Source organism: Xiphophorus couchianus, chromosome 10, assembly GCF_001444195.1.
Source record: "Xiphophorus couchianus chromosome 10, X_couchianus-1.0, whole genome shotgun sequence".
Taxonomy (NCBI): domain Eukaryota; kingdom Metazoa; phylum Chordata; class Actinopteri; order Cyprinodontiformes; family Poeciliidae; genus Xiphophorus; species Xiphophorus couchianus.
Window position 1 is genome coordinate 2066332 of NC_040237.1, and position 27440 is coordinate 2093771.

The 27440-nt window shown below is 37.7% G+C and overlaps 2 protein-coding genes across 6 annotated transcripts in view; one reads left to right on the forward strand and one right to left on the reverse strand.

The window, feature by feature from the left end:
• Positions 1 to 8961, forward strand: part of nrap (nebulin-related anchoring protein) — a 30101-nt gene extending 21140 nt beyond the window's left edge. For all 3 annotated transcript variants that reach the window (XM_028029013.1, XM_028029012.1, XM_028029014.1), the window contains 14 exons: positions 245 to 358; positions 436 to 633; positions 1762 to 1866; positions 2280 to 2378; positions 2468 to 2572; positions 2657 to 2764; positions 3743 to 4054; positions 4144 to 4248; positions 5051 to 5149; positions 5231 to 5335; positions 5425 to 5532; positions 6494 to 6805; positions 7645 to 7800; positions 7878 to 8961. In XM_028029013.1, coding sequence (XP_027884814.1) covers positions 245 to 358; positions 436 to 633; positions 1762 to 1866; positions 2280 to 2378; positions 2468 to 2572; positions 2657 to 2764; positions 3743 to 4054; positions 4144 to 4248; positions 5051 to 5149; positions 5231 to 5335; positions 5425 to 5532; positions 6494 to 6805; positions 7645 to 7800; positions 7878 to 8144 — 2193 coding nt within the window. In that variant the 3' untranslated portion in view covers positions 8145 to 8961. The remainder of the gene's footprint in view (positions 1 to 244; positions 359 to 435; positions 634 to 1761; positions 1867 to 2279; positions 2379 to 2467; positions 2573 to 2656; positions 2765 to 3742; positions 4055 to 4143; positions 4249 to 5050; positions 5150 to 5230; positions 5336 to 5424; positions 5533 to 6493; positions 6806 to 7644; positions 7801 to 7877) is intronic.
• Positions 8962 to 9947: 986 nt separating this feature from the next.
• The window catches only part of dnmbp (dynamin binding protein), a 67519-nt gene continuing 50026 nt past the window's right edge, over positions 9948 to 27440 (reverse strand). For all 3 annotated transcript variants that reach the window (XM_028029017.1, XM_028029018.1, XM_028029019.1), the window contains 13 exons: positions 21524 to 21738; positions 20746 to 20842; positions 20394 to 20541; positions 18407 to 18424; positions 16980 to 17179; positions 15930 to 16060; positions 15754 to 15858; positions 15547 to 15675; positions 13585 to 13917; positions 12838 to 13029; positions 12567 to 12765; positions 11397 to 12016; positions 9948 to 10186 (listed from right to left, as the gene is read on the reverse strand). In XM_028029017.1, coding sequence (XP_027884818.1) covers positions 9998 to 10186; positions 11397 to 12016; positions 12567 to 12765; positions 12838 to 13029; positions 13585 to 13917; positions 15547 to 15675; positions 15754 to 15858; positions 15930 to 16060; positions 16980 to 17179; positions 18407 to 18424; positions 20394 to 20541; positions 20746 to 20842; positions 21524 to 21738 — 2576 coding nt within the window. In that variant the 3' untranslated portion in view covers positions 9948 to 9997. The remainder of the gene's footprint in view (positions 10187 to 11396; positions 12017 to 12566; positions 12766 to 12837; positions 13030 to 13584; positions 13918 to 15546; positions 15676 to 15753; positions 15859 to 15929; positions 16061 to 16979; positions 17180 to 18406; positions 18425 to 20393; positions 20542 to 20745; positions 20843 to 21523; positions 21739 to 27440) is intronic.

Sequence of the window (27440 nt, forward strand, 5' to 3'; positions counted from 1 at the left end):
CTTTGAAACTCAGAAATGTTTGTGTTTTTTTCTTGAAAGTTTCTGGGATTAATCTCCAATTATTATTATTTCATTATTATTGCTTATTTCATTTAATCAATACTCAAAAATTTCAGATCAATAGAAAAGTTTGAGTTAGATGTACTCAAAAACAAGAATATGTTAACTTCAATTAAGGTCAATCACACACAGAAAGTTTTACTGTGGAAATAATTTGTGTGACACATAAACTGGTTGATTTCAGGTAAAATACAGAGAAGAATTTGAGAAGAGCAAAGGGAAGATGATTGGACTGAAGGGGCTGCAGGACGACTTGAACATTGCGCATTCGGTTCATGCCAGCAAGCTACAGAGTGATGTGAGTGCTTATGCCCTGATGTTTATCTAGAAATAAACAATTAGAAATTACATTTATGAATTCTGTTTTGAATTTAGATTAAGTATAAGAAGGAGTCAGCAAATCAGCTCTCAAAATTCCACCTGCCTATGGATATGGTTGAGGTTGCTCACGCTAAAAAGGCGCAGTCTTTGGTCAGCGATCACGACTACCGGCTGTCTCTGCATCACTACACATCGCTGCCCGATGACATGAAGGTGCAGGCTGCCAAGAGAGCGTACGAACTGCAGAGTGAGGTGAGACGAACTTCAGAAACTCCTCTATCTACACAGCTTCAGCACCAACAACAAACTTTACTCAAAGCTACTGGACCAGTCATCTTCATCAGAAATGGTTTAAATTGGTTGAGGCAAGAATTACACTGATAAGTAACAGCAACTACCTAAAAAAACTCAGCTGCTCATAGTTTCTCTACAGCAGCGTATCAGGGCCATTCGAGATAGAAAAAAGGAGCAGTGCATTTCTGCCTAAATATTTTTAGATTAATATCATAAATTTTCAAGATAAAAACTTGGAAATCTCTGACTTTGAAAAGTCAAAAAAATTGCAAGAAAAAAAATTTGAAATTCTTTCATTAATTTCAGAAATGTTCAAGAAAGAATGTGGAAATTTGTGAGTTTGAAAAGTCAAAAATTACCAGAAAAAACTCTAAAGGTTTGAATTCAAACTGAAATTTTCTAAGAAAAACATGGAAATTTGAAAAGTTTAAAATTTGCTTGAAAGAATATGAAATTTTGAGATTAACATACATTTAAAATCATGGCAATTTCTGAGTTTGAAAAGTCAGAAATGCTAGAAGAAACTCTTCAATCTTGAGATTAATATCAGAATTTTTTAAGAAAAAAACTTGGGAATTTCAGAGTTTGAAAAATAATAATAAATGCTAGGAAAAAAACTCTAAAATTGTGAGATTCTAGAAAAAATTCTAGAAAAAATTGGAAATATTCCAAAGTCAAAAGTTTTTTAACTTTTGGAAACAATTTTCTAGCAAATGTTTAACTTTTCAAACTCAGAAATGTCCATGTTTTTTCCTTGAAAATTTCTGATATTAATCTCCATTTATTATTGTTCCATTATTATTCCATTGATAGTTAAAGAAAATTTAAATCAATCCAAAATTTTGAGTCAGACGTACTCAAAAAACAAGAATATGTTCCATTAATTAAATTTTTATGTTGTACAATCAAAAGAATAGCTCAAAGATAAATATAACATCAAGACTCCTGATAAGGGTATGTAAACTTCTGACTGGACCTGTATTCTTTTGTGTTTCTCAGTCATCCTGTAAGAAATCAAAATGTTGAAATAGACATGTAAACGTTTCCCCTGTGTGTGTAAAATTAAAGAAAAGTGTCTGTCCACAGAGAATGTATCGCTCTGACCTGAACTACCTGCGAGGCGCCGCCTGGATCGCTACCGGAGCTCTGCAGATTGAGGAGTCCAAGAGAGCCACAGACCTCATCAGTGATGTAAGATGTCTTCTTTGATTTTTATCTATTTTCTTCTTATCACTTTTATCACAGTGCTGTGGAAAACTATCTATATCTCCTCTTTTTTATATTTTATTTTTCATATCGTCAAACAGAATTAAATATCAAATTTCTCCCTCTTCTTTGCTCCTGCTCTGCATCCAGGAAGCCTCTTTTTCAAAGATTATTTGAGATGCTAATCATCACCATTAATAAACTAAAATCATTTTAGCAAAAGTCCGTTTTCTTTCAAAAACTGCATTTCGTTTTTTCCCAGAAAAATCATTTTTCCCAGCCGTGTCCACAAGAAAGCCTACCTGATTTTTAAATATTTAATATTTACATCCATTGATTTGGGAAGAATTTAAATGATTTGCTCAGAGAGGCAATAAAATGTCTGTTTTCTGTCACAGAAAAAGTACCGACAGCAGCCGTACAAATTCAGGCACACTTCAGTTGCCGACTCCCCAGATATCATCCACGCTAAACTCAGCGGACAAATCGCAAATGAAGTGAGTCAGGAACTCTGATGATACACTTTTACTATGTCTTCTGTACATTTTATAATATGCAAAATAATATTTTTTTTTTTTTTTCTCAGCGTCTGTACAAAGAAAAGGGCATAAACGACCAGCACAGCTACACTATTACAACTGAGCGACCTGAAATTACACAAGCAAAGATAAACGCCTCCAACTTCAGTGAGGTACGACAATTTAAGCTGCTCACCGAAATAAAATTACTATCAAAGATTGTTTTATTTATTTTCTGTGCGCTACATTTGCTGCAGGTAAAGTACAGAGAGTCCTGGCATTCGCTGCGAGCTCAAGGCTACAAGCTCACCATGCAGGACATCCCCTTCCAGGCCGCCAAGAACTCCACAGGCTTCGCCAGCGATGTAAGCAGAACAGGAGGATTGACTCTACTGCAGATTAAACTAGGGCTGCACATCGATGAAAAAATATTAACTAGATTAATCGTACTCTAGCTCTGTGATTTACAACAGCAAATTATGGTTATTACAACCAGAAAAAGAAAGGAAGAGTAAATGTTTACCAAAAAACTCAGAAATTTTCTAGAATAAACAAGGAAAATTTATGAGTTTGAAAAGTGAAAAATTTGCTAGAAATGTTTTTGTTTTTAATGAGTTTCAGAATTTTTCTAGAAAAAACATGGAGCTCTGAGTTTTAAATATTGAAAATTTGCTAGAAAAAACTCACAAATGTTAAGATAAGCTTCGGAAATTTGTAATTAATTTGGAAATTTGAGTTTCAAAAGTCAAAAATGTTCGACTCTATAAACTCAGAAAATTGCCAAGTTATTCTCCAGAAAGTGTCTGGTATTAATCTAAAAGTTTTTTAAAAATCTTCTTGCAAATTTTTGACTTGGAGCTCAGGAATTTCCTTGGTTTTTCTTGAAGGTTTCTGAGATTATTCTCTAAATTCAGAAATTTCTGAGTATTTTTCAAGGAAATTTTTTACTTTTCAATCTCAGAACTTAAGTTTTTTTTGTTAGAATTTTTTTTCTCCTAAATTTTCAACTTTTGGAGCTCAGAAATGTCCTTGTTTTTTCTAGAAAAATTCAGAAATTATTTTCAAAATGTCTGTTTTTTGGCAGAAATTAACTCAATTTTTTTTTGTTGTTGCTTTTGGTAATGGCTCTAATATGTCGCTGTAAAACAGCCTGACTCATCGCTCATCTTTTTCACTCACGTGCAACTTTGCACTGTCAGAACGCAGTACAGGTCAAAATAGGTGATGTTTAATGTGTTTCTGCATTATGTAACAGAAACACATTAAACTTTTTAGCGTAATCGCATGAGCTAACCCGTTAATGAAGCAGGCCCAGGAAATCAACCAAACTCGTTTCTCTGCAGTACCAATATAAGCACAACCACCTGCTGGAGAAGGGGAAACACATCGGCGTCAGGAGCATCACAGAGGACCCCCACCTGCTGCACTGCCTGCAGGCCGGCCGGCTGGCCAGCGACCAGGAGTACCGCCGGGATGCGCTGTCCGCCAGCGGCCGGTACCACCTGACCCCGGATATGATGCACCTGGTGGCGGCTAAAAACGCGCAGGCGCTGGCCAGCGATCAGGACTACAGGACAAAGCTGCACGAATACACGGTGCTTCCTGATGACATGAAGGTGAAATGGGCCAAAAAGGCTTACAACCTGCAGAGTGAGGTGAGGAATAAAGACTAGGGAAGTAAAGGAAGATGATGTAACACTGACACACAACTTGATTTACGTGTGTTTTACTGTTTCATGCATAGAAACAATACAAATCCGACCTGAGTTTTATGAAAGGAGTAGCCTGGGACGGAGTGGGAACGCCGCAGCTGGAGGCGGCTAAGAAGGCAGGAGAACTCATAAGTGACGTGAGTATTTGGAAAAAAAATATACTAGAAAATAATCTCACTCTAATAATAATAATAATAATTAATTTTAGTTTATTTCTAGCCTGTAAGACAAGCAATTAAAAACAAAATGTACACACAGAACAAACAACGAAGCTAAATAATGCAATAAAAGTAACTTAAAACAGAAAGAAATTTATATAAAGTCGAATAATAGATGCATCTTAAGTCTGGATTTTAATACTACGAAGAGTAGAAAATAATAATTATACTCATTTGTATTGTGTTTCAATTGAGATTTTCACCAATATTTTCATGTAAAGTCATAATAAAATCATTTTAAATACTTAAGGAAACATTTAATTGTTTGTATTTTCTTGCTTCAGTCACATAATATTTAGTTTATTTATAAAAATAAGCAGAACCAAAAGAAGCAGCTTTCAGTTTCTGAGAACAAACTTCCAGAAAACTGCAAAACAGCCAAAACACTGATGAGTTCCTATAAATCAAACCTGTTTAAAACTGCATTTGATTAATAATAACTTGAACATTTATCAATATATTTGATGTGTATTTGCTTGACTATTTTGACAAAATCAAATTTTTATTGCTTGTTTCATAATTTGATCTGAAATTCGCTGTACAAATAAACTTCACTTAGTTATGTAGCAATTTCCACTGAAAACGTTTCACAATAAATCAACAAAAAAAAGGGAGGTTAAAAATAAAACATTATTCAAATCAATAAGATGAAGGAGGAAAGAAAAATAACAAATCAAACGAAATAAAACCTTGTGATGTGATTTTATTTTTCCTCCTGCAGAAGAAATATCGCCAGCTGCCGGACAGAATCAAGTTTACATCAGTGGCCGACTCTCCTGACATCGTCCACGCTAAGACCAGCTACCAGCAGTGCAGCGAGGTAGAAAGAAGAAAAATCACGCATTAAATATATATATTAATGGTTCCTTTAGCTGCTTATGTCTCTCATTGTGTATTGCAGAGACTGTACAAGTCTGGAAAGAACGACGAGATGCATAAATACACCTTACACCCAGACGATCCCGACTTCATCAGAGCGAAGATCAATGCTCAGCAGATTAGCGATGTAAGACACTCTTAGTGAAGTAAATATATGCAGATAATTCCCCTTTATCATCCTATTATAAGATTCTTCTTCTTTTTTCCACTGTAAAGAAAGTTTACAAGGCCTCTGGAGAGCAGGTGAAGACATCAGGCTATGACCTGAGGCTGGATGCGATCCCCTTCCAAACAGCCAAGGCCTCCAGAGACATCGCCAGCGATGTAGGTTTGGTCCGGAAGTTATGGACACGTTGCATGTAATTATTTACATCTGGAAATTTCCCTCATGCGCACAACGCCCGAGGGAAAAAGGACGATTCTTTTACTTGCCATCCAAAGTCGCGCTATTACAGTAGAACGACTCCCTTAACTAAATGAAACCTGGGGTTGTTATTATTAATTTAGCGCTGTGTGCCACAGTAAAGCGAAAGATAACTCCGAAAACAACTCAAAAGAACCATTTCCTTGCTATTTGTGTCGGCTGCGCTACAAAAAGACCCGTTGCCATAGCAACTGGCAACAACGCCACTGTATGTTTCAGGATTTAATACGCAAACATTTTCTAAACAAAGAACAGAAAGATCAGTCAGATACAGTTTTAGGTTTTTATAATTGATGTTTATTTTTGCGATTATTAATAAGTGATTGCCGTGGCAGATTAGCTACCGCCGCTATTAGCTAAGCTAACACAGCTGTGGTTGATTAGCTAATGTACACACCTGCCCTGCTGACGATCTGTTAGAGAGTTGGTGTGTAGGTCGCCTTTTTAAAAAAATGTTAACTGATTTGAAACACACCAAATTCCACAGCACATCTACATGTTAAGGTTGTCAAAGTCAAGCTAGCATAGCTGACCTACTTCCCTCGCTCTCACTATTTTTTTAAATTAAAACCTTTTACTGACCTTGTTATCTAGTAGTTGTAGTGTTCACAGTTAGTAGCAATGCACTGTGTCTGTTTTTCTTTTATGTATCACACATACATATAAGATTAAGCGCATTATGTTGATAAAAAACACAAACTCGTGGTAGCTAAAACCAGTGGTAGTCATCGTCAGCAGGCAGTTTTTCATGCAGTGTCTACTAAATGTAGAGTCATCTGATCAAAAATTACTTGTGCGTTCCTTGTTATACAGTAGAATATCTTGATGTCTAATTTAAATTTAATTAACTTTTGCTCACAGTTCCATTACAAGGAGTCCCACCTGAAGCAGAAGGGCCAGCAGGTGGGGCTGCGCTGCGTGGAGGACGACCCGAAGATGGTCCACTCCCTGGCTGCCAGCAAGCTTCAGAGCAACCTGGAGTACAAGCGTCAGTCCAAGGAGGAGCGCGCCCGCTACAACATCCGGGTGGACCAGCCCGAGTTCCTCCTGGCTAAGAAGAGTCAGGCCCAGGCCAGCGACGTCACCTACCGCCGCAAACTCCACGACTACACCTGCGACCCCGAGCAGCTCACTGTCAAGCACGCCAAGCAGGCCTACAAGCTGCAGAGCGATGTAAGACGCCTGAGTTTTAAAACTACTCAGTTTGAAACTGGATCTAAAAGTTTCATAACACAGACTGCTCTGGATCAAACCTTGGTACTGGGTACTTTCCTGAAACTTACTGGGTACTTTCCTGAAGCTTACTGGGTACTTTCCTGAAACCTACTGGGTACTTTCCTGAAGCTTACTGGGTACTTTCCTGAAACCTACTGGGTACTTTCCTGAAACTTACTGGGTACTTTCCTGAAGCTTACTGGGTACTTTCCTGAAACCTACTGGGTACTTTCCTGAAGCTTACTGGGTACTTTCCTGAAGCTTACTGGGTACTTTCCTGAAACCTACTGGGTACTTTCCTGAAACTTACTGGGTACTTTCCTGAAGCTTACTGGGTACTTTCCTGAAACCTACTGGGTACTTTCCTGAAGCTTACTGGGTACTTTCCTGAAGCTTACTGGGTACTTTCCTGAAGCTTACTGGGTACTTTCCTGAAACTTATGGAGTACTATTACTGAAACTTTCTGGGTGCTTTCCAGAAACTGCCTGAGTACTTTCCTAAACATACTGGATTATTTTCATGACTTACAAGGTACTTTCTTCAAATTGACCGTGTGATATTCCAGTTTTTCTTTTCCAGTAAATTTGTAAAAATTTCTACATTTCTATTTTTTTTCTGTCCGGCTGGTATGCTTAATGTACATTCATAAGAAATAATTGTAACTTTTTTGATTTTAGCAAATGGCTGCAATGAAACAGAGTGAAAAGTTTGAAGGGGTGTAAATACTTTCCATTATATACAGACATTGGTAGGTGTCTATTAAAGATTATGGTTTTTTCATTTTGATTTTCACCAGGTGAATTACAAGTCTGACCTGAATTGGATCAGAGGAGTAGGTTGGACCCCTCCTGGCTCCCATAAGGCCGAGCTCGCCCGCCGGGCTGCAGAACTGGGCCTAGCTGAGGGGGTTACCACTGATGAGGCGATTGCAAAGTACCAGCATATGATGATGGTGAGAAACGCTGCTAAAGATAAAAGCAAAAGACAATAAATGCTTCATTTAACCTTCTCTCCGTTTCCACCTTTCAGTTGCACCACCAGCAGCAGGTGGAGCAACAGCAGCAGCAGCAAGAGACCGCAGAGCAGCTGGAGACGAGCGAGGAGATCCAGAAAGGCATCAACATGGACGCCATGGAGGTCCTTCACGTCAAGAGGAAGAAGACGGTCCAGAAAAAGTCTTCCACCGTCACGACTTCATTTAGATCCATGGAGAAGAAATCCTCGTCTTCCTCAGCAGCTGCCATCCAGAGCACGGTGAAAACAAACGTCTCCAGTAAAGCGCTAGAAAATGCATAGATTTTATTTTAAGTGTTTATAAGATTAATAATGTGGGATTATTTTTAAAAAGAAGATTAAGTATGTTGAAGCAGGGCCGGATTTATGTTTGCTAAAGGGTTACAGTATGTGTTGAACAGAAGGCATTTAGAGTTAAGGATGTGGAGTTAAAGTTTGTGCTTTAGTTAAGATGGAAAAGACATAATATTTTATGTTTAGTGAGCAACAAATGCTGCACAAAAACCTTGATAGAAGCTTAAGTTTGATCATGTAAGAGAAGAACAAACCTGAAATAAACGTCACATTTCTGTCTGGCAGGTTCAGCTTTGTGAGTTTGTAACGATGTTTTCTGTAACTCAAAGCTGGGCTGAGAGTAAACGCTTGCTTTTATTGATGACCGCAATAAAGGTTTTTCATCGCAAATGGAGCAACGTTTTCTTTTTAACTCAGTGCAGATTTAAACAACCAACACAAGTTAATTTAGCAATCCAGCAAATGCATTTATGCACCACCTCAAATAAGTAACTAGAATGCAGGGAATGATAGATGGGAAAAAGGACAGATGGAAAGAAGAAAAAATCAAGGACAAGAAAATTTTAGACAAGTTGGAAGAGAAATTGGCTAAAAAAAAGGACAAAAATGGAAGAGTGGAGGGGGACAAGGAAAGGAAATACTTTGCAAGATTTGTGTTTTTGCAGTGCACTGAAATCAAATTTAATACTTTTCCAAAGTGTGCATGAACTCTGGGTATTGAACACAGAAACTAATTTTATTAGATAAAATTTAATAAAAATCACTGAATAATAACCAGATCTGGTTATTTGTGATGTTTGGGTTCTGTAAACAAAAATCAATTTTCCCAAAATCTACCCAACAATGTTAGTTTAAGTCAAGACACAAGCTTGTTCATCTGAGCAGTATTTTACTCAAACATTTTACTTTGGGCACCAAACCATAAGTCTCTATATACAGCTTTATTTGGCCCAAAATATACACGTTAATCAGACCGCGACATTCCTTACAGAAAGATGCAGCTGAGTTCAAAACCACAGTTTGAAAACTCTTCAGTTTTACAGGGTTTTTTTTAACGCCACACAAAACTCCAAGCTGTTGATTGTTCTGCAGAAACCCCAAACATGAGGTCAAAAAAAGGTCATCATTTTATGTTTCTGCACTGTAACAGAGGCGCCAAAATAACCCAAAACGTTCCCATTTCAATCCTCCGATGTTTTACGTCAACATCGACTGTCCTCGGCGTCAGAGAATGTGGAAATTCAGAAGTTTTTATCTGGAAACCGAAGGTCACACTGCAAAAAAACAACATTTTACCAAGTATCCTTGGTTAGTTTCTACTGCAAATATCTTGAAATAAGAAAAAACAAGCTTGTTAGGAAGATATAAAGGCTTGTTTTAAGTAAATAATTCCTTACTAGTTCCATTGGCAAATTATTTCACTCATAAAACATTTTTCACAGAATTTTATTTATCTGCCAATGGAACAAATACATTTTCATTAATATTAAGGAATTATTTACTTTAAAAACAAGCCTCTATATCTTGCTTAGTTAGTTTCTCTTACTTCAAGTGAACTAAGATATTTGAACTAGAATCTAAACCAAAATTACTTGGTAAAATTTTGTGTTTTTGCAGCACAAAGTGTACCTTCTACTTTGTAAAAAAACATCTTTAAAAAAAAAAAGTATATAAATACAGGTGAATAAAAATGTCAGGAGTGTGAGTTTGCAGCACTAGTCCTCCACATCAAACCCCATGAAAACAGTTTCAGAATAAATTACAGCAAAATGCTCGTTTTGTTCCGTTTTCGTCCGGGAAGTTCTCAAGGTCGAAGTGTCCTTGGCGAGGGAAGATGGCGTTCATGTGTACTCGGACTTGCGGATGTAGTTGGAAGGCACGTATCCTCGTCTTCCTCCGTCGGCTTCCCCCAGCCACCATTCGCCGTTTCCGTTCAGGTCCTGGAACTCCAGGATTCGCAGCCGCTCGTTAGCGGAGATGCTCATCTCGTTAGCGCAGCGGGCGTTGAAGGAGTACAGCGCGTAGTAAATCTGAAAAAACAAAACAAAAAAAATTGTCATTTTAATGTTCTTTTACATCAACTATAGGCAGATTTATTAACGTTAGAAATTCCTGAGGAGTAATTTCTTCCAAAAGTATTTTTTAAATAGTTTTTGTCACATTACAAACATAAATTTAAACATTTTTAAATTAGGATTTTATGAAATTGACTGTACTAAAGTAGCATTTATGAGATATTATTTATTTTTTCTGAAAACATAAGAGATGAATGACAAATCTGAAATACTGACTGTAAAGGAAAGGAGTTGGAGACCTTTCATGTATTATAATGGCCTAGTCAAAGTAAAGATTTAAAGAATCTGTGGTGAGATTAGCAAACAGACACAGAACCTCTCCATCCAGTCTGAGTCTAAGCTGTTCCAGATAATGGCTGGGCGACAAATCGATTAACAAACGATTAGCAAAGATTTACATTTTGGAAAATTTAATATAATTACATTTTTTACACAAATGAACCTTTTGGGTTTCCGTAGTTCAGCATGATGTCAGCGCACACAGGGCGGCCATCTTGTTTCACAAGTGTTCTTTTACTGTTTCTGTTTATTTGGACTTTGAGTTCAGGTCAACTTACGACAAAAGATACGTGTAAGGCTACGTTTTTTTTCATTTTTATAAATAAAGTCATTTTAACAAGAACACAGTGGCAGTAATAGAAGAATAACAAAAAAAAGAATAAAGTCATAATATTTGGGGAATAAAGTAGTAAATTTATGAGGACTCCAAAAAAAAAACAAGCTTTTCCTCATTTTTTTTTTAGTAAAATAATTTTTATCCTACAAATATGACTGTATTTTTGTAATTAAACAAAACATCTTATAGTTTAGTCTTAATGCTCCTCATTGGACTCACAGATGGGATGATTGAAATAAAAGCCACTTTTAAAAAATATTTTCTGTCATTTATAATTTCCGTATATTTTGTATTTTTAAGCCATATGTCACCCAGCTTCAGTTTTAGAGGAATCTGTGAAAATGTTCAGACATGTAAAGCTGCCTGAAACTAAAGGGTTTGAAAACAAAATGTGAGACAAACTTTTCAGATTTGGTAATAAATAAAATAAATTCAAATTCATACTTTGTATTAAAATATGTTGAAAGTTTTACCAAACAACTGAAGAAGAGATGTGAGTAATTTTACAAAACTCATAATAAGGAGAGAAATCCAGATAAATTCCAGTACCTGATGACCGTCCAGTTCACTTTCTGGTTCTGGTTCCGGCTCGGCGTACTCGTCCAGGCTGTAAGCGGACTTCCTGGTTCCGTCCCCGTCCCTCCACTGCTGTGAGCTGTAGCTCCTGTCTGCGTGGCCGTGTCGTTTGGACCTGCTGCTGTTCATCTGAGAGGACGACGAGTCCGTCTCCGAGTAATCCGACGTGTCTCTGTTCCTGCTCTCGTACGAGTCTCTCTGTGAGCCCGAGTGCCGGTGCGCCGGCTCCGAGTCTCTGTGAGCGCCGCCGCTCCTGTGCGATTGGTCGGCGTAGTCTCTGCGGCTCGAATGACTTCGGGACGAGGAGCTCTGGGTGACGGCGTCGGGGTTGGAGGTCGCCTGGCCGCGGTGGGTCGAGGCGGAGTCCAGCGATGGCTGCGGCGACGGGTGGCTCTGTGGCGCCGCGGAGTAGCTGACGGTGGCGCCGTCTTGGTTGAAGGTTAAAGTGCTGTTGCTGTTCTGGCGGGAGAAAACGGGGGAGGAGCCGCCGTAGCCGGACTCGTTGGACGACTGACTCTCAATGGAAACGTCCGAGTGGCTTCGGCGCGGGTTGTACGGTTTGAGGAAGGAGCTGTAGACGAAACCCTGGGTGACTGCGAAACAAAAATAAAAATAAAAACGGAATGAGCTTAAAGGTGAACAGCTTAGGACAGGTATCCATATAATAACATTTCAGCAACAGAGCATTTATGATCTGGATGTGGCCCAAAATGAAAAAGCAGAAGAACCAACCAGAAGGCAGCAAATGGTTTCTGAATGTTAAGTCAACAATAAAACACTTGTCTTTTCCAGCAGCCATTGTGAAGCGTATAAAATAAAACAATAAAATAAAAAGCAAGTAAAACTAGCAGACTAAACGGCTGGAACTCAGCTCGCGTTGCTAGGTTACGGGCTGGGTTCCGTTTGGGTTGCCAGGTTATAGGCTGGGTTCCGTTTGAGTTGCTAAGTAACGGCTCAGTTAACATTCAAGAGGTTTTTAAAACATTAAATTATTGCCCAAAGACCGAAAACTGGTTGTTTTTTTAAGCACTTGGGTTGTTTTTTTAAAACCAGTTGAGATCCTAATGGAAATATAAAAACATTCAAAATGTTAAATTTGTATAAAAGTTCCCCTCATTTTGAGTTGCTTATATAATAATCTACCTCCGTTGTCAATCATCCAGCGGTTGTTGCTGCCCATCGGGTCCTGCTGCTTTATCACACCAACCAGGTCTCCCTCCTGAATCGAGATGTCCAGATCCTGAGCGGCGTTGAAGTTCCTCTCCGCCTGGTAAAGTTTCTCAGGAGCGTAGCCAGCCAGGAGAGCCGAGCGATGCTCGTCCGTCTGGACGGCGTAGTTGGGCTGGAAAACATTTAACGTTAGAGGTCACAGTACTTGTGCGTTATTTATTAAGAACAAGACAAGTAAACTCACAGGTCCTTGAGATTGTTTCTTGGTGCTTTGCTTCTCCAGCGTCTTCTTCTCAAATGGCCTCTTCATGGTTCCGGCCGGCTGCGGCAGGTTCTCCGGGCAGAAGCTGAAGCTCTGCAGCAGTTTCAGGACCCGGTGGTACTCCTCCTGAAACTGCGTGATCAGGTTTCCCTCTGCGCCGACTTTATTAGAAAACTGGTGGGGAAAAAAAAGAAAAAGTATAACAGAGTCAGTTTTATAATAAACGAAGCATTAAAGAATCAAAATCTGACTTTTTGCTTCATGATTTTGAGGAAAAATCTTAAAAACTTTAAGATTTAACTTAAGTTCATTAAACTTCCAGAACATAAAAATGTATTTGAACTGTTGTTTTATAAGAAGAAGAAAAAAACAATTTTTGCTCACCAATTGTTTTCCATTTTGTTGGCCAAATGTTTACGATTCTTGACTTGAGGTCAGGGGCCAAACAAAAATCATTTCAAGGGCCACAGATGGCCCCTAGTCTCTTTTGGACACACTATTTTAAAGTGTCCGTCCTTCTAACAAGAAATTTCCCCATAACTGAAATAATCTGTCAGTGGAACTGAAACCTTTTCATCAATATTAAGGAATTACTGACTTAAAACAAGCTGAAAAGTTACTTGTAAATTAGTTTTGTCTTATTTCAAGTGTACTAAGATATTTGCACTAAAAACGAACAAAAATACTCGGTAATATTGACCAGCCTAACCAGTAGAACCAGTGCCCGACCTGCAACAGCGGCCTCAGCTCTCCCAGCGTCAGCTTCATGAAGTCCTTCTGCGCCTGCGCGAAGGCGCCCACGCAGTCTTTGAAGAGCTCCTCCGCCACGCCGTTGAACTTCCGCAGCTCGTCCAGAAGCTGCGCGTTCAGCGCCTCGTAGTTGTTTCGTGCCACCTGCAGCTCGTCGCGCACGCGGCGGTCCTTCAGCCGGTCCGCGCGCTCCTTGCAGTTGTCGTAGTCCAGCAGCTTGTCGAAGCGTTTCTGGATGAGTTTGTGCGGCCCGGCGAACATGACGAGGAGCTGGGAGAGAGGCTTGATGACCAGCGCCTCGGCGCGCTCCTTCTGCTCAGGACGAAACATGGATTTGGTCACAAAAAAACAACAACATGAGTTTGACTCGAAGGCTGCGTTCACACTGCAGCCTGAAGTGACACAAATCCGTTTTTATTTTTTTTTTGTTGCCTTAATGCGACTAAGGCTACTTGGATATCCGATCTTTTCAAATGAAAAAACATTTTCATTATTATTATTATTATTATTTTTTTACCAGTTATTTGTTATTTCTTACATTGTGTGTGAATTGTGAGACAGTTATTTTTTGTCTTTAAGCATATGCACTAGCTGACTGATGGCACTTTTTAAATTTCGTTGTTCTTGTGACAATGACAATAAAGATTTATCTATCTATCTAAACGTGACCCGAGTCTGAACATACAGGCGTATTCATCCGACTTGAACGTCATTGATACTCGACAAACGTCACTATTCTGCGTCCTGATACGCGCAAACGGGAAGAAAAACAACAACCATGGCGGACTATAACGAGGATTAAGTTGTTAAAGTTCTGGCTCCGGTCGGATAACAACTTTAACATCGGAAGCTATGCTCCACCGTTAGCATCCATGTTTACTTCCGCAAACACTGAGCACTAAGTTTTGTTGTTATTGTTTTTGGCGGTTGGCAAAATACGTGACGTTAGCATTACCGCCACCAACCGGTAAGGAGTGTGGACCACATGACAAAAAAAACGTTTTATAAAAATCTGTTTTACAAAAATCAAAAATTGCCTGATAACCCCTTCCTGAACTTTCCCGCAATAGATAAACTAAGCACTTCTTATTTATGGCAATTGGCAAAACATCTTCTTCCTTAGATTTTAACGGCAACTTGCATCCATTAGTTTTGCACTACTGCCATCTCTTGGATTTTATTATTTATCTTTCAAATTCCCCCAAGGACACCAGTATTTAAAAAAACAAAAAACATTCCCTTTCCTTTATTACTATTTAACTGAGCAACCACATCCTCAAATTTCAATTCCCTATTAAAACCTATTTCTATACTCAGTAATCTTTGATTCACATATTTCCTACAGCTAATAAAAACATGTTGCATTGTTTCTTTAGTATTATACCAGTTACACAAACCAGTAAGAAATTTCCCCATCTTAAAAAGAGTGCCTTTCAAAAAACTCTTACCAGTTATTATTCTACTTATAGTTATCTTCTCCATCCTATTTATTCCTCTAAATCTTGGAACATCAACTGTATTTTGTATCTTATAAACCGCATTTTCCGCACTGGATTACAAGGCGCACTGCGTTTTTTTGGATAAAATTAAAGGCTTTTAAGTGCGCCTTATAGTCCGGAAATACGGTAAGTGTCTTCCACTTATTTCATTATTACACCTCGTACTCCATAACTTCTTACTTTCTTTCCAAACTACACTTCGGCCATTCAGATTTAGATAACTTTAACACTGAGCACGCTCTCTATGTGTGACGTTACGGCGCCCTCTACTGCGCATGTGGGACACTTTCAGGTCGTTTGCAGTTCACACTGGAGATCACATACAGGTCGCTTATATTTACATAAGATTTCACAAAGAAAATCGTTTTTAAAAATGGGATTTGGATCACTTCAGGCTGCAGTGTGAACGTAGCCATGGTGAGGCTAAAAGGTCGTTACTCACAAACTGGGTGAACTGCTTGTCGCTGATGCAGCGGTGAGCTCTCTGGAAACGCTCCGGATCCAGAACGCTGCGCTCTGTGTAGATGTCAATGAAGCTGATGGCAGCCAGGACATTCACAGATGCCGATTCCTACACGAAAATTTATCCAGACGTCACACTCACGGCAAAACGTAAACATAAACAGACTCATGGGGGTTTTCCTCGTACCCTGATGTGCTGCAGGTACATGGAAACGTCTCTGATGAAAGACTTAATGAGCCTCTCCTGCAGCCTGAACTTCTTCTCTGCATCATCAAACTCTTCATTTTTAACCTAGAGAATTAAAAAATAAGCGTTATTTAGGCCTTAGGAACACTTGAGTCAGAGCAGAACCTGAAACGAACCTGAAGAGAGATTCCTGTGAGGTGCTTGATGTGGCTGCTGACGCGGTTCGACTTCTTAATGATGGAGTGAACGCTCAGCTTGGCGATCTTGTCTATGAAGGATTCCTCGTCTCCTTTTCTGTACTTCACCACTGTGGACAGCAGAGGGGGAACTTAAGAGCGGAAGATCATGGAGCCAAATCAGATGAAGTTATTTAAGTTCCCTTTGGGATCAATAAAGTGTTTTTTAATTTTAATAATCTATGGTGTCTTACAAAAGCAGTCATAATCTCTCATGCTACAGAGACAAACTTTAATCTGTTTTATTTGTCCCAGATCAATTCAAATTAATTCGTTTTGTCAAAGGAAGACGATACAAAGCCTTGCTTTCTTTTTTGAACACACTAACCAAATGGTAAAACATGGCAGTGGCAGCATTATGCTGTGGGATGCTCTTCTTCTGCAGAATTGGGAAGCTGGTGAGAGTTAAATGGGAAGGTGGATGGAGCTAAACATGCAGACAAAGCAAAAACTAAATGGTTTAGATCAGGTGTGTCCAAAATCTGGTCAGAGGGCCTAATGTGGCACTTGGAATGTTTATTTGTGGCCCTAGATAGTAACGTTTTTTTTAATAAAGTATCTTGAGATGACATTTGTTGTGATTTGGCGCTATATAAATAAACTGAACTGAAAACTGAATTAATATTTTGAATAAGATTTTCAGACAATACAAAGTATTACTACACTTTTTTCTTTTAGAATAATTTCATAGTAAATTTAATAGCAACTTTTATTCAAAAAAGCAAACTTTGGTGCATCTATTCATTAAATTTAATTAAATACATAAAACATTTTAAAAGCTGCTGCCGACAAAAATCAACCCCAAAAATTAGGGAACGGTTTACATTTTTCCTCTAACTGTGGAAACATGTGAGGCCTTTCTTATGTGTTGGATCTACAAAATATTTTTCTAGAACAAAAGTCTAATTTTTGAAGTTCAAAAGTCTGACTACATTCTTTCTACTTTATAACATGAATATGACCAAATAAAAAGAAGTTAATCATGTTTACCCAGATCCTTCCTGCGCTTGTACTCGTTGATGTTGACGTTGATCTGCTTGATGGCCTGCACAGCCTGGGTCAGCTGGTCCCGGTCCGGGTGATTCTCCGGCGTGGCGCCCTGCAGCTCCGACAGCAGCAGCGGGTAACGCATCACCCGCTGCACCGGCTTGATCAAGAACGAGCCCAGGTTGATGTAATTAGTTTTACCCCTGCAAAGGAGCCAGAAAACATTTATTATTTATGAAGCAAATAAAATATGTAAAACTCAAAGGTTTCAAAAGTTACAAGGATCACACAGAGTCATCATGAGATCAGTGATGGAGGAATATATGGAGCTATCATATGGACGATCCAATGATAAGCGCTTCATCACAGGCATGTTTCTGATGATGACCAAAGCTCTGATTGAGAGGCGTTGATGGAAAGCAGAAGAAACTGATTTGCTTTAATGAAACCTACAGGACCAAGTTTTTACTTAAAAAGCTAAAGGAGTTTATGACGGCGCATTAGGGCCACTGCAGATAGGAAGGAAAAAGATGATTAAATTTCTGCCAATAGCTCAAATGTTGAGATTAGTCTCAGACTTTTCCAAGTGTTTTTTTTTTCTAGAACATTTCTGAGTTTGAAAAGTCAAAATATGCTAGAAGAAAAGTTAGAAATTTTGATATTAATTTCAGAAATGTTTTAGAAAAAAAACGTAGAAATTTCTGAGTTTGAAAAGTTGAAATTTGCTAGAAAAAAAAACTTCAGAAATTTTGAGATTAATCTCAGAACTTGGACATTTCTGAATCTGAGTCAAAGAAATTTGAATTTTCAAACTTGGAACTTCCAGTCCAAAACACTTTTGAGATTAATCTCAAAATTTCTGAGATTTTTCTAGCAAATATTTAGATTTTTGGAGCCAAGAAATATGCCTGCATTTAATACAAAATTTCAGATTTTTTTTTTTTTTTAAGACTTGGAATTTTCAATCCAAAAATGTTTCTTGCCTTTTCTACAAAATGTCTGAATTTTTTGGCAGAAATTTAAGTCTTTTTTTCCCTTTGTACAATGGCCCTAATACGACATTGTAGCAATTAAATCAACATACTTTGTTTTTTGTTTAACAAATTTCTAAATACGTGTCTCTTCATAACTGACATACAGTTCCGATTTTAGTCCTGTAGGTGGCATTGTTTCCCAGAATCAATCTCATGCTGCCCGTTTAAAACAGGAGAACAGGAGTTGGGACGTATTAAATGCCAACAGAACCACAGGAAACACATGCAGACACAAAGAAGCAAATCTCCATTCAGCACAGCTGTTTTTAAAGGTTCATTTTCACTTTGAGCACAAACACAGAGGCCATTTTCAAAGGAGGGTTAGTGAGCAGCAGACACGCAGTCAGGATGGCTCCCAGACTGAAAATCATGCCGACATTCATTAAGTAGACTTACTGCTTGCGGTATATCGCCCTGTAGAAAGGAAAGAAGTAGAAAGATAACATAAAAAACTGTGTTTAAAGTGTAAGTATGATGCTTGGATTTTCACAAGTCTTTATGTTGACAAATGTGACAAAAGCGTTTCTCAAACAAGAGATTAAGACTAAACCTGAGAGATTAGGAGTTACAGATTTCTCACTTAAAGTTGGACAGAAGCCCAAAGAAGCAGTAAAAACATTGGGTGTGGGTAACATGCCCTTTTCAAATCTTATAAAAACATTCAAAAAGTATTGTTCGTATGAAGCAGATAACTAAAAGTTACAAAATGATTGTAAAAGCGTCAACTTTGGCCTAGATGAGCACGATACGAACGACAGTCATTATTTTCCTTTTGTTTACGGAGCTGTAGCCTCTTTGTTCCAGCAGCCTTTCCTGTTCGCAGATTGAGTGTTTGTCTTCAAACGCGACAATAAATCACTGAAAACCAGAAGTCTGCTGAAGAAACTGAGTCACAGACGGTGAAACCGGACGGGAGGAACGAGGCCAGCTGCATTCCTGGGCTGCTCCAAATGACTGACACCAGAACAACTAACCCCTCTGACTGAGCCTGAGCACGCTGACGTCTTCAAATGAACCAAATATTAACCGGAACATGACTGTTCTTCTGCTACGATAAACTGTCAGAACCTTTGGGTTTTCTAGGTGGACTTAGGAGAAGAAAAAGTAGAAAAATATTAGACTTTAATCCTTTAAATGTTTTTTCCTCATCTATAAGATCTGTTTTCTGAACTTAGAGTAGTTCAGCATTAATAAAATCAACATAAACAGAGCAGTAAGGTGTTTTATCACGCGGTCTCTGGGTAGAGTTTGATACATTCAGGGTATTCCTTGTTAGCATAACACAGCTATTAAACCTAAGTAGGTTTAAATGGAGAAACTGACCAACTATTCATCTTTTATGTTTGTTTCTGGTTTTTCAGCTGACAAATGTTAGATGTGGAAGATGTCATCCTCAAATTAAAAGTAGTACCCATTTATTAGTGAGCAGATAGAAATATGAGGTTTTACTGCACAGAGTAATCCATATTTAGACTACGAATGCTCAGTGATAAAGACATTAAGCTTTGCTGTTTAGCTAAAACAATGAAGGAACTTTACCTCCACATATTTGGGGAAACGCACATTTCAAAGAAAGAAAAAGTTTTAAAAAGTTAGTTTGAATGAACACTAACATGGAAACTATATTGTTTCATTTTGAGTTTCTGCAAAATATCCGCAATATGCAGCACCAATGTGAGGTAACTAAACACTTCATGAAGCTACTATCATGTTACCTAAAACATGGAAAGCTTTATCATTTGTTTCTAAAGACATAGCTTACTCAACAGCTCTTTTCGCAATTTACCGTCTATTAAAAATGTTTTGTCAGAGTAAACCCAAGAAAAACATGCTCCCTGCAACACCAGGAGTAAAGTTTTTGTAATAAGATATTGGCTGGAAAGCGCAACGTCTCCCCTTTCAGAAACCGTTGGGATTTTTCAGCTAGCGCAACGTGTTGCATAGTTACGGCACGGCAAAGCTGGCTTGTAAAGATGTATCGTCTGTGACACCTTTCTGCCGATAAGGGTTAAATGTTAATGCTTTGCATATCGGTAGCTGCAGCAGCCAATACAGGCTCTCTTTCATTGTAAAAACCACTTTTATAAGACTTGCAAATGGAAATAAGCTGTTCTTGTAAAAATTAGCAGTGTGAAATGCTCAAAGGAGGTTTAAGAAGGTGGATGATTCCTGGTGCCGATGATTTAAATCAAATGATTGGGATTGGATCAAGACTATAAACCCCACAGCAGCCACTAAACCAGGCGTTTGTGTGGGAGGACACTCCTGCTTGTTTCTTTAGTACGAATGAAGTGCAAGTTTTTTCATAATTTCCATGCAAAAGCAAAAGGTGAAATAAAAAATTTGATCTACACTAAGACACTGTGTCCACTCCATCACGCACCTCAGCCTCTCCAGGCACTCCAACACGTGACCCTGGATGTTTTCTTTTTTCTCGTAGCTCTCCAGCAGGGAAATGGCATCGTCGTGGTTTTGGCAGTACAGCTTGTACACTTCCTCCAGCTCAGCTTTGAAATCTAGAAACACGACTCCTGACAGGACAAGACAGGATGCAAAAATGTCATAAAATGTGCTTCGTTTAAACGAAAAGAAAAAAAATAAGTGTACAAAGTGGTTTAAACAGGACTCAAAAACACTTTACAATTGGCTCCTAAATCTTGTGAAGCCGGTTAAAAGCAGGAAATGTATTGAGTTGTAATTAGAATTTAGAAAAGACAAACTTTAGTAGCCCTTACCGACAGATTCTGATTCCTGTAGTCTATCTAAAAGCCGTTGAGAGAGGTCAATCACAGAGCTGATGTTCCCAAAGAGTCCCTCAAAGTCCACTTCCACCTGGTGAGAATATAGCAAGTAAGGTGATTTACTGGACGGTTTATATCATTGATGAATATAACAAAACCTGCACATTATATCTACAGTAAAAATCTAAATATTAGAAAGATTAAACTTTTAGAAAATGGTCATGCAACTACGAATGAGCATGAGGGCCACACTGAGAAAATAAAAATAATAAAATTAGGAGAATAAAGTCAAAATAGCACAACTTTATTCTGGTACTATGATTATTCCCGTAATATGACTTTATTCTCAAATTATTTTGATTTTCTTCTTGTATTTTTTAAACTTTAGATTAATCAACTTTATACTTATGACTTAAGTATAAAGTTATGACTATTCTCATACTTTAATAACTTTATTCTCATAATTTAATGACTTTATTCTCATAATACGTCTTTATTCTTGTATTATGTATACACTTTATTCGCACAACTTTATTCTCATAGTATTATGGCTGTTCTCATAATTTTAGGACTTTATTCTTGTAATTTAATGACATTTTTCTCATAATTTTATATCTTTATTTTCTTAATTTATGGACATTATTCTAATAGTATTTTATGACTATTCTCAATAAAAAAATTTTATTTTTCATTTTTCTTAGCGTAGTCCTAATACTCCATCATACGTAACGTTATTATAGTTTTTAAATTTCCCATGCTGTTGGATTTTTACCTTCCTCTCCTGCAGCGGCACAATGATCTCATCGATGCACATTTGCAGGTCGTTGACGTAGTCCTCCTCGGTCTGCAGCAGCTCTTCGATGACCTTTGACCTCTTCTCCAGCATCCTCTGCCCAGGGTCCTCGGGGTCCGTGCCGGCAGCGGGGGCTTCGTCAGAGACCGGGCCGGAGTCCACGGGTTTGGGCTGCGACGACAGAAGCGTCATCTCTGGAAAGTCAAGAATAAGCCTCTTTAAAATTCACCTCTTGGCTGATATCTGAGATTAAAACGGAACAAAACAATCAGCTTGTTGCAGAAACAAAAGGAGAAATAGTTTCCCAGCCCATGTATCCACTCGTTTGTAACCAAACAACCCCGTACCCGCCCACCCGTTCCGCCCCAAACTCCTCGCCCCGTCCAGAAAGCTGGTCGGCGGCGGCGCTCATCTGTGGGGAGGCCATGACTGAGGGGAAGGCCTGGATCACGCATCGCTGCCTTTCATGAAAAGAGACAAAACCGAAGTGGACTCGGGTCCTTTGTGAGCGGCACAATGGACTGTGACAGCGACCGCAGACATGCGGGCTCTCAGGAACAGAGCAAACGTTAAAGTTTTTCAGTAAGCATGTGCCGCTCATGCATACTGATAACTGAGTCCAATCCATCTGGATGAGGTCAGATCTGGATCAGGGAGTTGCTTTCCCAACATAAAAACAGATTCTGGTGGGAGTAAAATGTAAAAAGAAAGATAAGAACAGGAAGAAAAAAAAAAGAAAAGCCATAAAAAAGAAACTGCAAAGAGAGACATTCAGAGAAAATCCAAAACTCTGAATCACTGCAGCAGAAACAACAACGTACCAAAGAAATTTGTTGCCAATCTCACATTTGAAGAAGAAGCAACAAGTTCTCGGTGTTTGAGTGGTTTGAGGAGGAAAGTCATAAATTAAAGTCCTGATAGAACCACTGTTCTCCATGAAGAACCTTCCTACTAATCTCCTTGAAGGAAGAAACTTCCAGAAACCAGAGACGCACCGATCCAAAATCAATATCCGTACCAGTATTTAAAAATATTCTGGTATCCGTGACAATGTGCCCAATCCATAAGGGCAGATCTACTCAGTCTAATTCTATGCCTTATTATTTATTTTACATTATATCTAGAATAACTAATTGCACTTTCTAAACCACTTCTTGTTGCGGTTTATTTTTTAAACCTGTTTTTCTGTATCGGATTGATATCGGCGGATTCTAAAAATTTTAGGGTTTACATTAGTTTTTTGTTTTTTTTAACATTGCATAGAATATATTACTTCTAATACAGTTTGGGTGGAATTTTCCCATTATTCAAAAGCTTTTACTCCTCTTCAACAGTTTTTCTGTTATAATAATCCCATTTAGGTACTTTACAGGATTATATTTTGTTCTGGTGCTTCTGCCTATTTCTTGTATTTCTGCAAGTCTTCAGCAGTTGACTTCAAACGTTTTGGCATTTGCAACAAAAGCATTCAGCATTCACACTTGCATTTTTGCAGGAAATGCACACTTTCTAGTATTTTAACATATTCTACTGCAAGTGTGCTCTTATTTTGTAATTCTGTATTTTGCACTAAAACTTCATTCATCTGCTTTGGGTCAAATAACTAATTTATAGCTATTTTATTTGTTGTAACTGCAATTGATTTTTTTATCTATAATTTGTTGTTTATTCAATAGAAAATGTAGATTTTGATATGTCTTAAATTCTGTTTATTCTAATATGGCAGAAATTGTTCCCTCTATTTTCTACCAGATGTTTAAATACTTGTTGTTCCAAACTAAATAACTAATACTTTTAAACATTCAAAGCATTCATTATTAAACAATGTGAATAGTTTGAGACAAATTGTTTGTCTCAAACATTAAACACTCCCTTAACCACTTAGATATCAATAGTTTATGATTAAAATAAATCGTTTACCAGTAAAAATGCTTCAGTTATTCTATAGATTGTATATTTGCAGAAAAAGTTACTGTTTTATCCAATTTTATTTGACCTTTTAATGTCCAATTTGCAAGATTTTAATGAAGATTTAGGTCAAGATCTTTATTAAACAAAGGCAATATATAAAAACCAAAGAGATTAGTAACTTGCGTCATCATGTTGCAGTTTATTTCCAATCTGTAATCTCTACTTCAAAGTTGCACAAAAACATTTAAACTTGTGCACTGAGAGATCTGTGTTTGAACTGAGTAAACCTCAATGTAGAGACATTAAATGGAGCAGAGACCTGACCCAGACAGGACCCGGGTTCTGGGCACGGGACGTCCCGGTCGGTGCAGACTGAGCATGTGCAGTTATCTGTTGCCACGGCTGCAGGTGACGTCACTCATCTTCTTCGAACAGATGCTGTCAGAGACTAACGACGTTAACTCTGTTCCCCCTCGTCTCATCATCCCCAACAACAATGTTGCTTCCCCTTTAAGAATCCAGGACTTGGCAGGTCACAGGTGGCAAAAATTCAACCTTTTTCAACTAATTGTTGGAGGTTTTATCACACAAAGCCACAAATTATCACCAAAACAATGCAGGAGGTTTCTGATCCTCTCCCTGTTCCCGTGACTTGGCAGACGCTCAACTCAAATGAGCTTTTCTCATCGCTTCAACCTGATCGGCCAGCACTCCTGCATTTCCTCCGCCGGTCAGAAACTGGTTCACTAATTGGGTTTCTTTTTCTTTTCGGTTTTTCTTTTTAGAAGTCACCTTGCAACACAATGCGGGGGGAATGGAAAAACAATGGACTTGGAACCTAATTGGAATCAATCGCCTCATTCCCACGATTGATGTAGAACGAATCACACGCTCCGATTCACAATCTTCTAAATATGCAACAGTTTCCATCAGAACCAACCTGCGAAGGCTTGCTCTGACCCAGTTTACCAGAATCTCTTTGTTTTATCTCAGTAAATATAAACCCACACACAGTGTACTGATTCAACAGCAGTCATAAACTATGTTTATATTAAATTTTAACAAATTCACGAGGCAAATTCTGCACTTTCTAATTAATTTTTGTTTCTATTAGCAGTAAAAATAAATTGGTAAATACATTTTTTACAGTTTCAGTAGTCCAGTCTGTATAATGAGCAATCAGTTGACATTTTGTAACCGTACTCCCTGTGATTTCCCGGTTATCACTGGGACTCGAAACAGCAACAGATACAGAACAAACTGTACTTTATACGACATGAAACTGAAGCAATGGTCTGCGGTTTATGAGCTTTTTTTATCATCACAAAAAGGAAGTTTGTCATGGTTGTTTTTTTTTTTTTTTGCTTTACATGTAAGAAAATCAAAGACAGAGCAGATCTGGATGTGTATAAAGCACCAATATAAAAAATAAATAGACAAATCGGTACATATGTTAAGATATTTACAGTAGATACATAAAAGTTACTTAAAAATTTAAAAAGTCAAAAATTCTAGAAATATAATTTGTACATTTAATGATGAAATATTATATAATTAGATCAAAATAAAAAAGAAATTTACCATATATATATATATATGTATGTATATGTGTATATACATAGAGAGTTTAATGAACTAATAAAGTTGATTAATAAAATTTACACTAGAAAATAAAAAAAATCAAGTTACAAATCAAGTTCATAAATTAAATGCAATCTACTTCCTATTTTAAGAGTATTACTTAATTTATTATTTCAAAATGCATCTAATTGTGGCACTTTTAGCCCTCCGTAGGTCTCAAGTCATCATGTGTTACATATAATCTAATCTAACTGAAATATTTAATTTTTTACTCTTTTATTTTGAAAAAAAATAAAAATATGTTGATGTGAGAAATGTAATTAAGAAAGAGAATTTAAATGTCTATGCAAAGAGAAAAACAGTAGAAATGGACATTAAACTAATCAACATAAATTATATTTTAGACTCCAGCCAGAAAATATGGATGAAAACCTGACAGTAAAACATGTTAGACCTTTAAATATTGCCTAATTTTTCAGTAATGTAAAAAAAAAAAAAGTATGAAAAAAATCTCATGGGGTCATTTTAATTTTGGCATTTTTGAGTCTAATATTAAGTGCGTCACTGTAAAAGTCAGAAAATAAACTGCAGATCTTAAATTTCTAATAAATCACCTTAAAGGTCTGTCAAACCCTGTGAGTCTTAATCATTTGATCACACACTCAACCAAAATTTTTCACCATTTTCAAACAGCACAGAGTTCAAAGGTCAGACAAAAACAGCACATCCAAGTTATTTCATCATATTTGACGAGTAAAACCCAAAGCAACTCAGTTTTACATCAAATCTTTCAGTCAGAAACATCCAGCCTGTCTGGTTCCTTTGACTGGTTGCTATGATTCTCCAATCAAACATTTCCACTTCTCAGCTTACAACAGCAAAGTGTTTTCTAGAAGAGTCACAGAAGGAAGGGCAGAGTATCTCATAACGCCATAAAGTGACGCAGGACCGAAATAAAAACCCACACCAGCTCCTCTCACACGCAGCGTGACTCACCCGATGGCCACACCTGATCGCTTAGCTCAAGTCATCAAGGGTTTACCAGAAACTAAACTCTGGTTATCAGCAGGAACTTATAATGCTCACTGGGATTTAAGGTAAATGTTATATCATTTTTTTGTTGAAGGTGAATATGATTGAGAAATATCTGATATTAAACTACCTTCACTGTTTCTTGTTTCTCAGAGAGAAAAGTGAATTTTCACCCACCTGCTGCTCTAAAGTCAACACCATCACCTGTACTGTGATCGGATTTAAAGTTCAGCACCGAGCCGTAAAAACTCCACAGGTCCAATTACCATGAGAATGGATGGGATCCCTCCATGAACAAACACCAGGGAGGACGACACTAAAACCCGGACACAGACTTCAGTAGCAGGATCCATCGTTTTGTTTGTTTTATTCAACTTCTTGACTGATCAAAGTGTGAAAACGATACAATCAGGAACCAGAACAGTCTGGAGGGGCCACAAAACTATTTAACATGTTTTAAAACAGAATTATTGAGTAGTTTAATGAAAAACATCAGTTTATCTACCAACACAAAGTGGTGTATAATTGTTAAGTGTGGGTACAATCTTTAAAGATTTACATGCATTTGTACTTAGCCTCCTTTTACATTTATTACTCTAAATAAAACCAATTGCTGACAAGATTTTTATTGCATTAAAACGTTGATGACCTTGGGCACATTATATGAACCTCAGAAGATCTGATTTTATTTTAAGTGATCATGATAAAACCATTCTTATGGTCCACTGAATATATTTTATCACTAATGTTATTGCTTTAGTTTGTTTCATTTTTATTTCTTACTATTCACTTATTTACTTTTGCATTATTTCATTTTTCATCCCAAACGTTGCAATCTTCCTCTGGGAAACAGAATAAGAACGGATGTTTCATTTATCATAATGCACAGGTCTGCTTATCTTCTCCTTTCGAGTATTAAAATTAGCAATATAGTATTGTGACTATATGTTTTGTAAAATTCACTTTCCTGGGAATCAATAGATAAAAGATAAAATACATTTTAAAAATATTGCAAACCAAACTTTTTGGTCATATTTGTGTTTAAAACTGTTGAAAGCTTCGCATGGAATCATATCCCACAGGACTTTTTAAAATATGATATAAAAAGATTTATTCACAGTTTCATTTTACATATTTCTAGGAGGATTATTGTTATTGCTGCTTTTCTCAATGCTTGTAGTTGTGCTAAAGAACCATGATCGGGCATCACAGGAAGTTTTCTGGACCTTAATGAGAAAGATTTGGTGGAGTCTGACGCAGTCCAGTCCAGTCCAGTCCTCGGATCGAGCCGTTTCGTGTTTCACAAGCTGCCGTCACCTGGCAGACTGAACTCCATCACAATTAGGAACAAGTTTTTAAACTTATTCCCCTT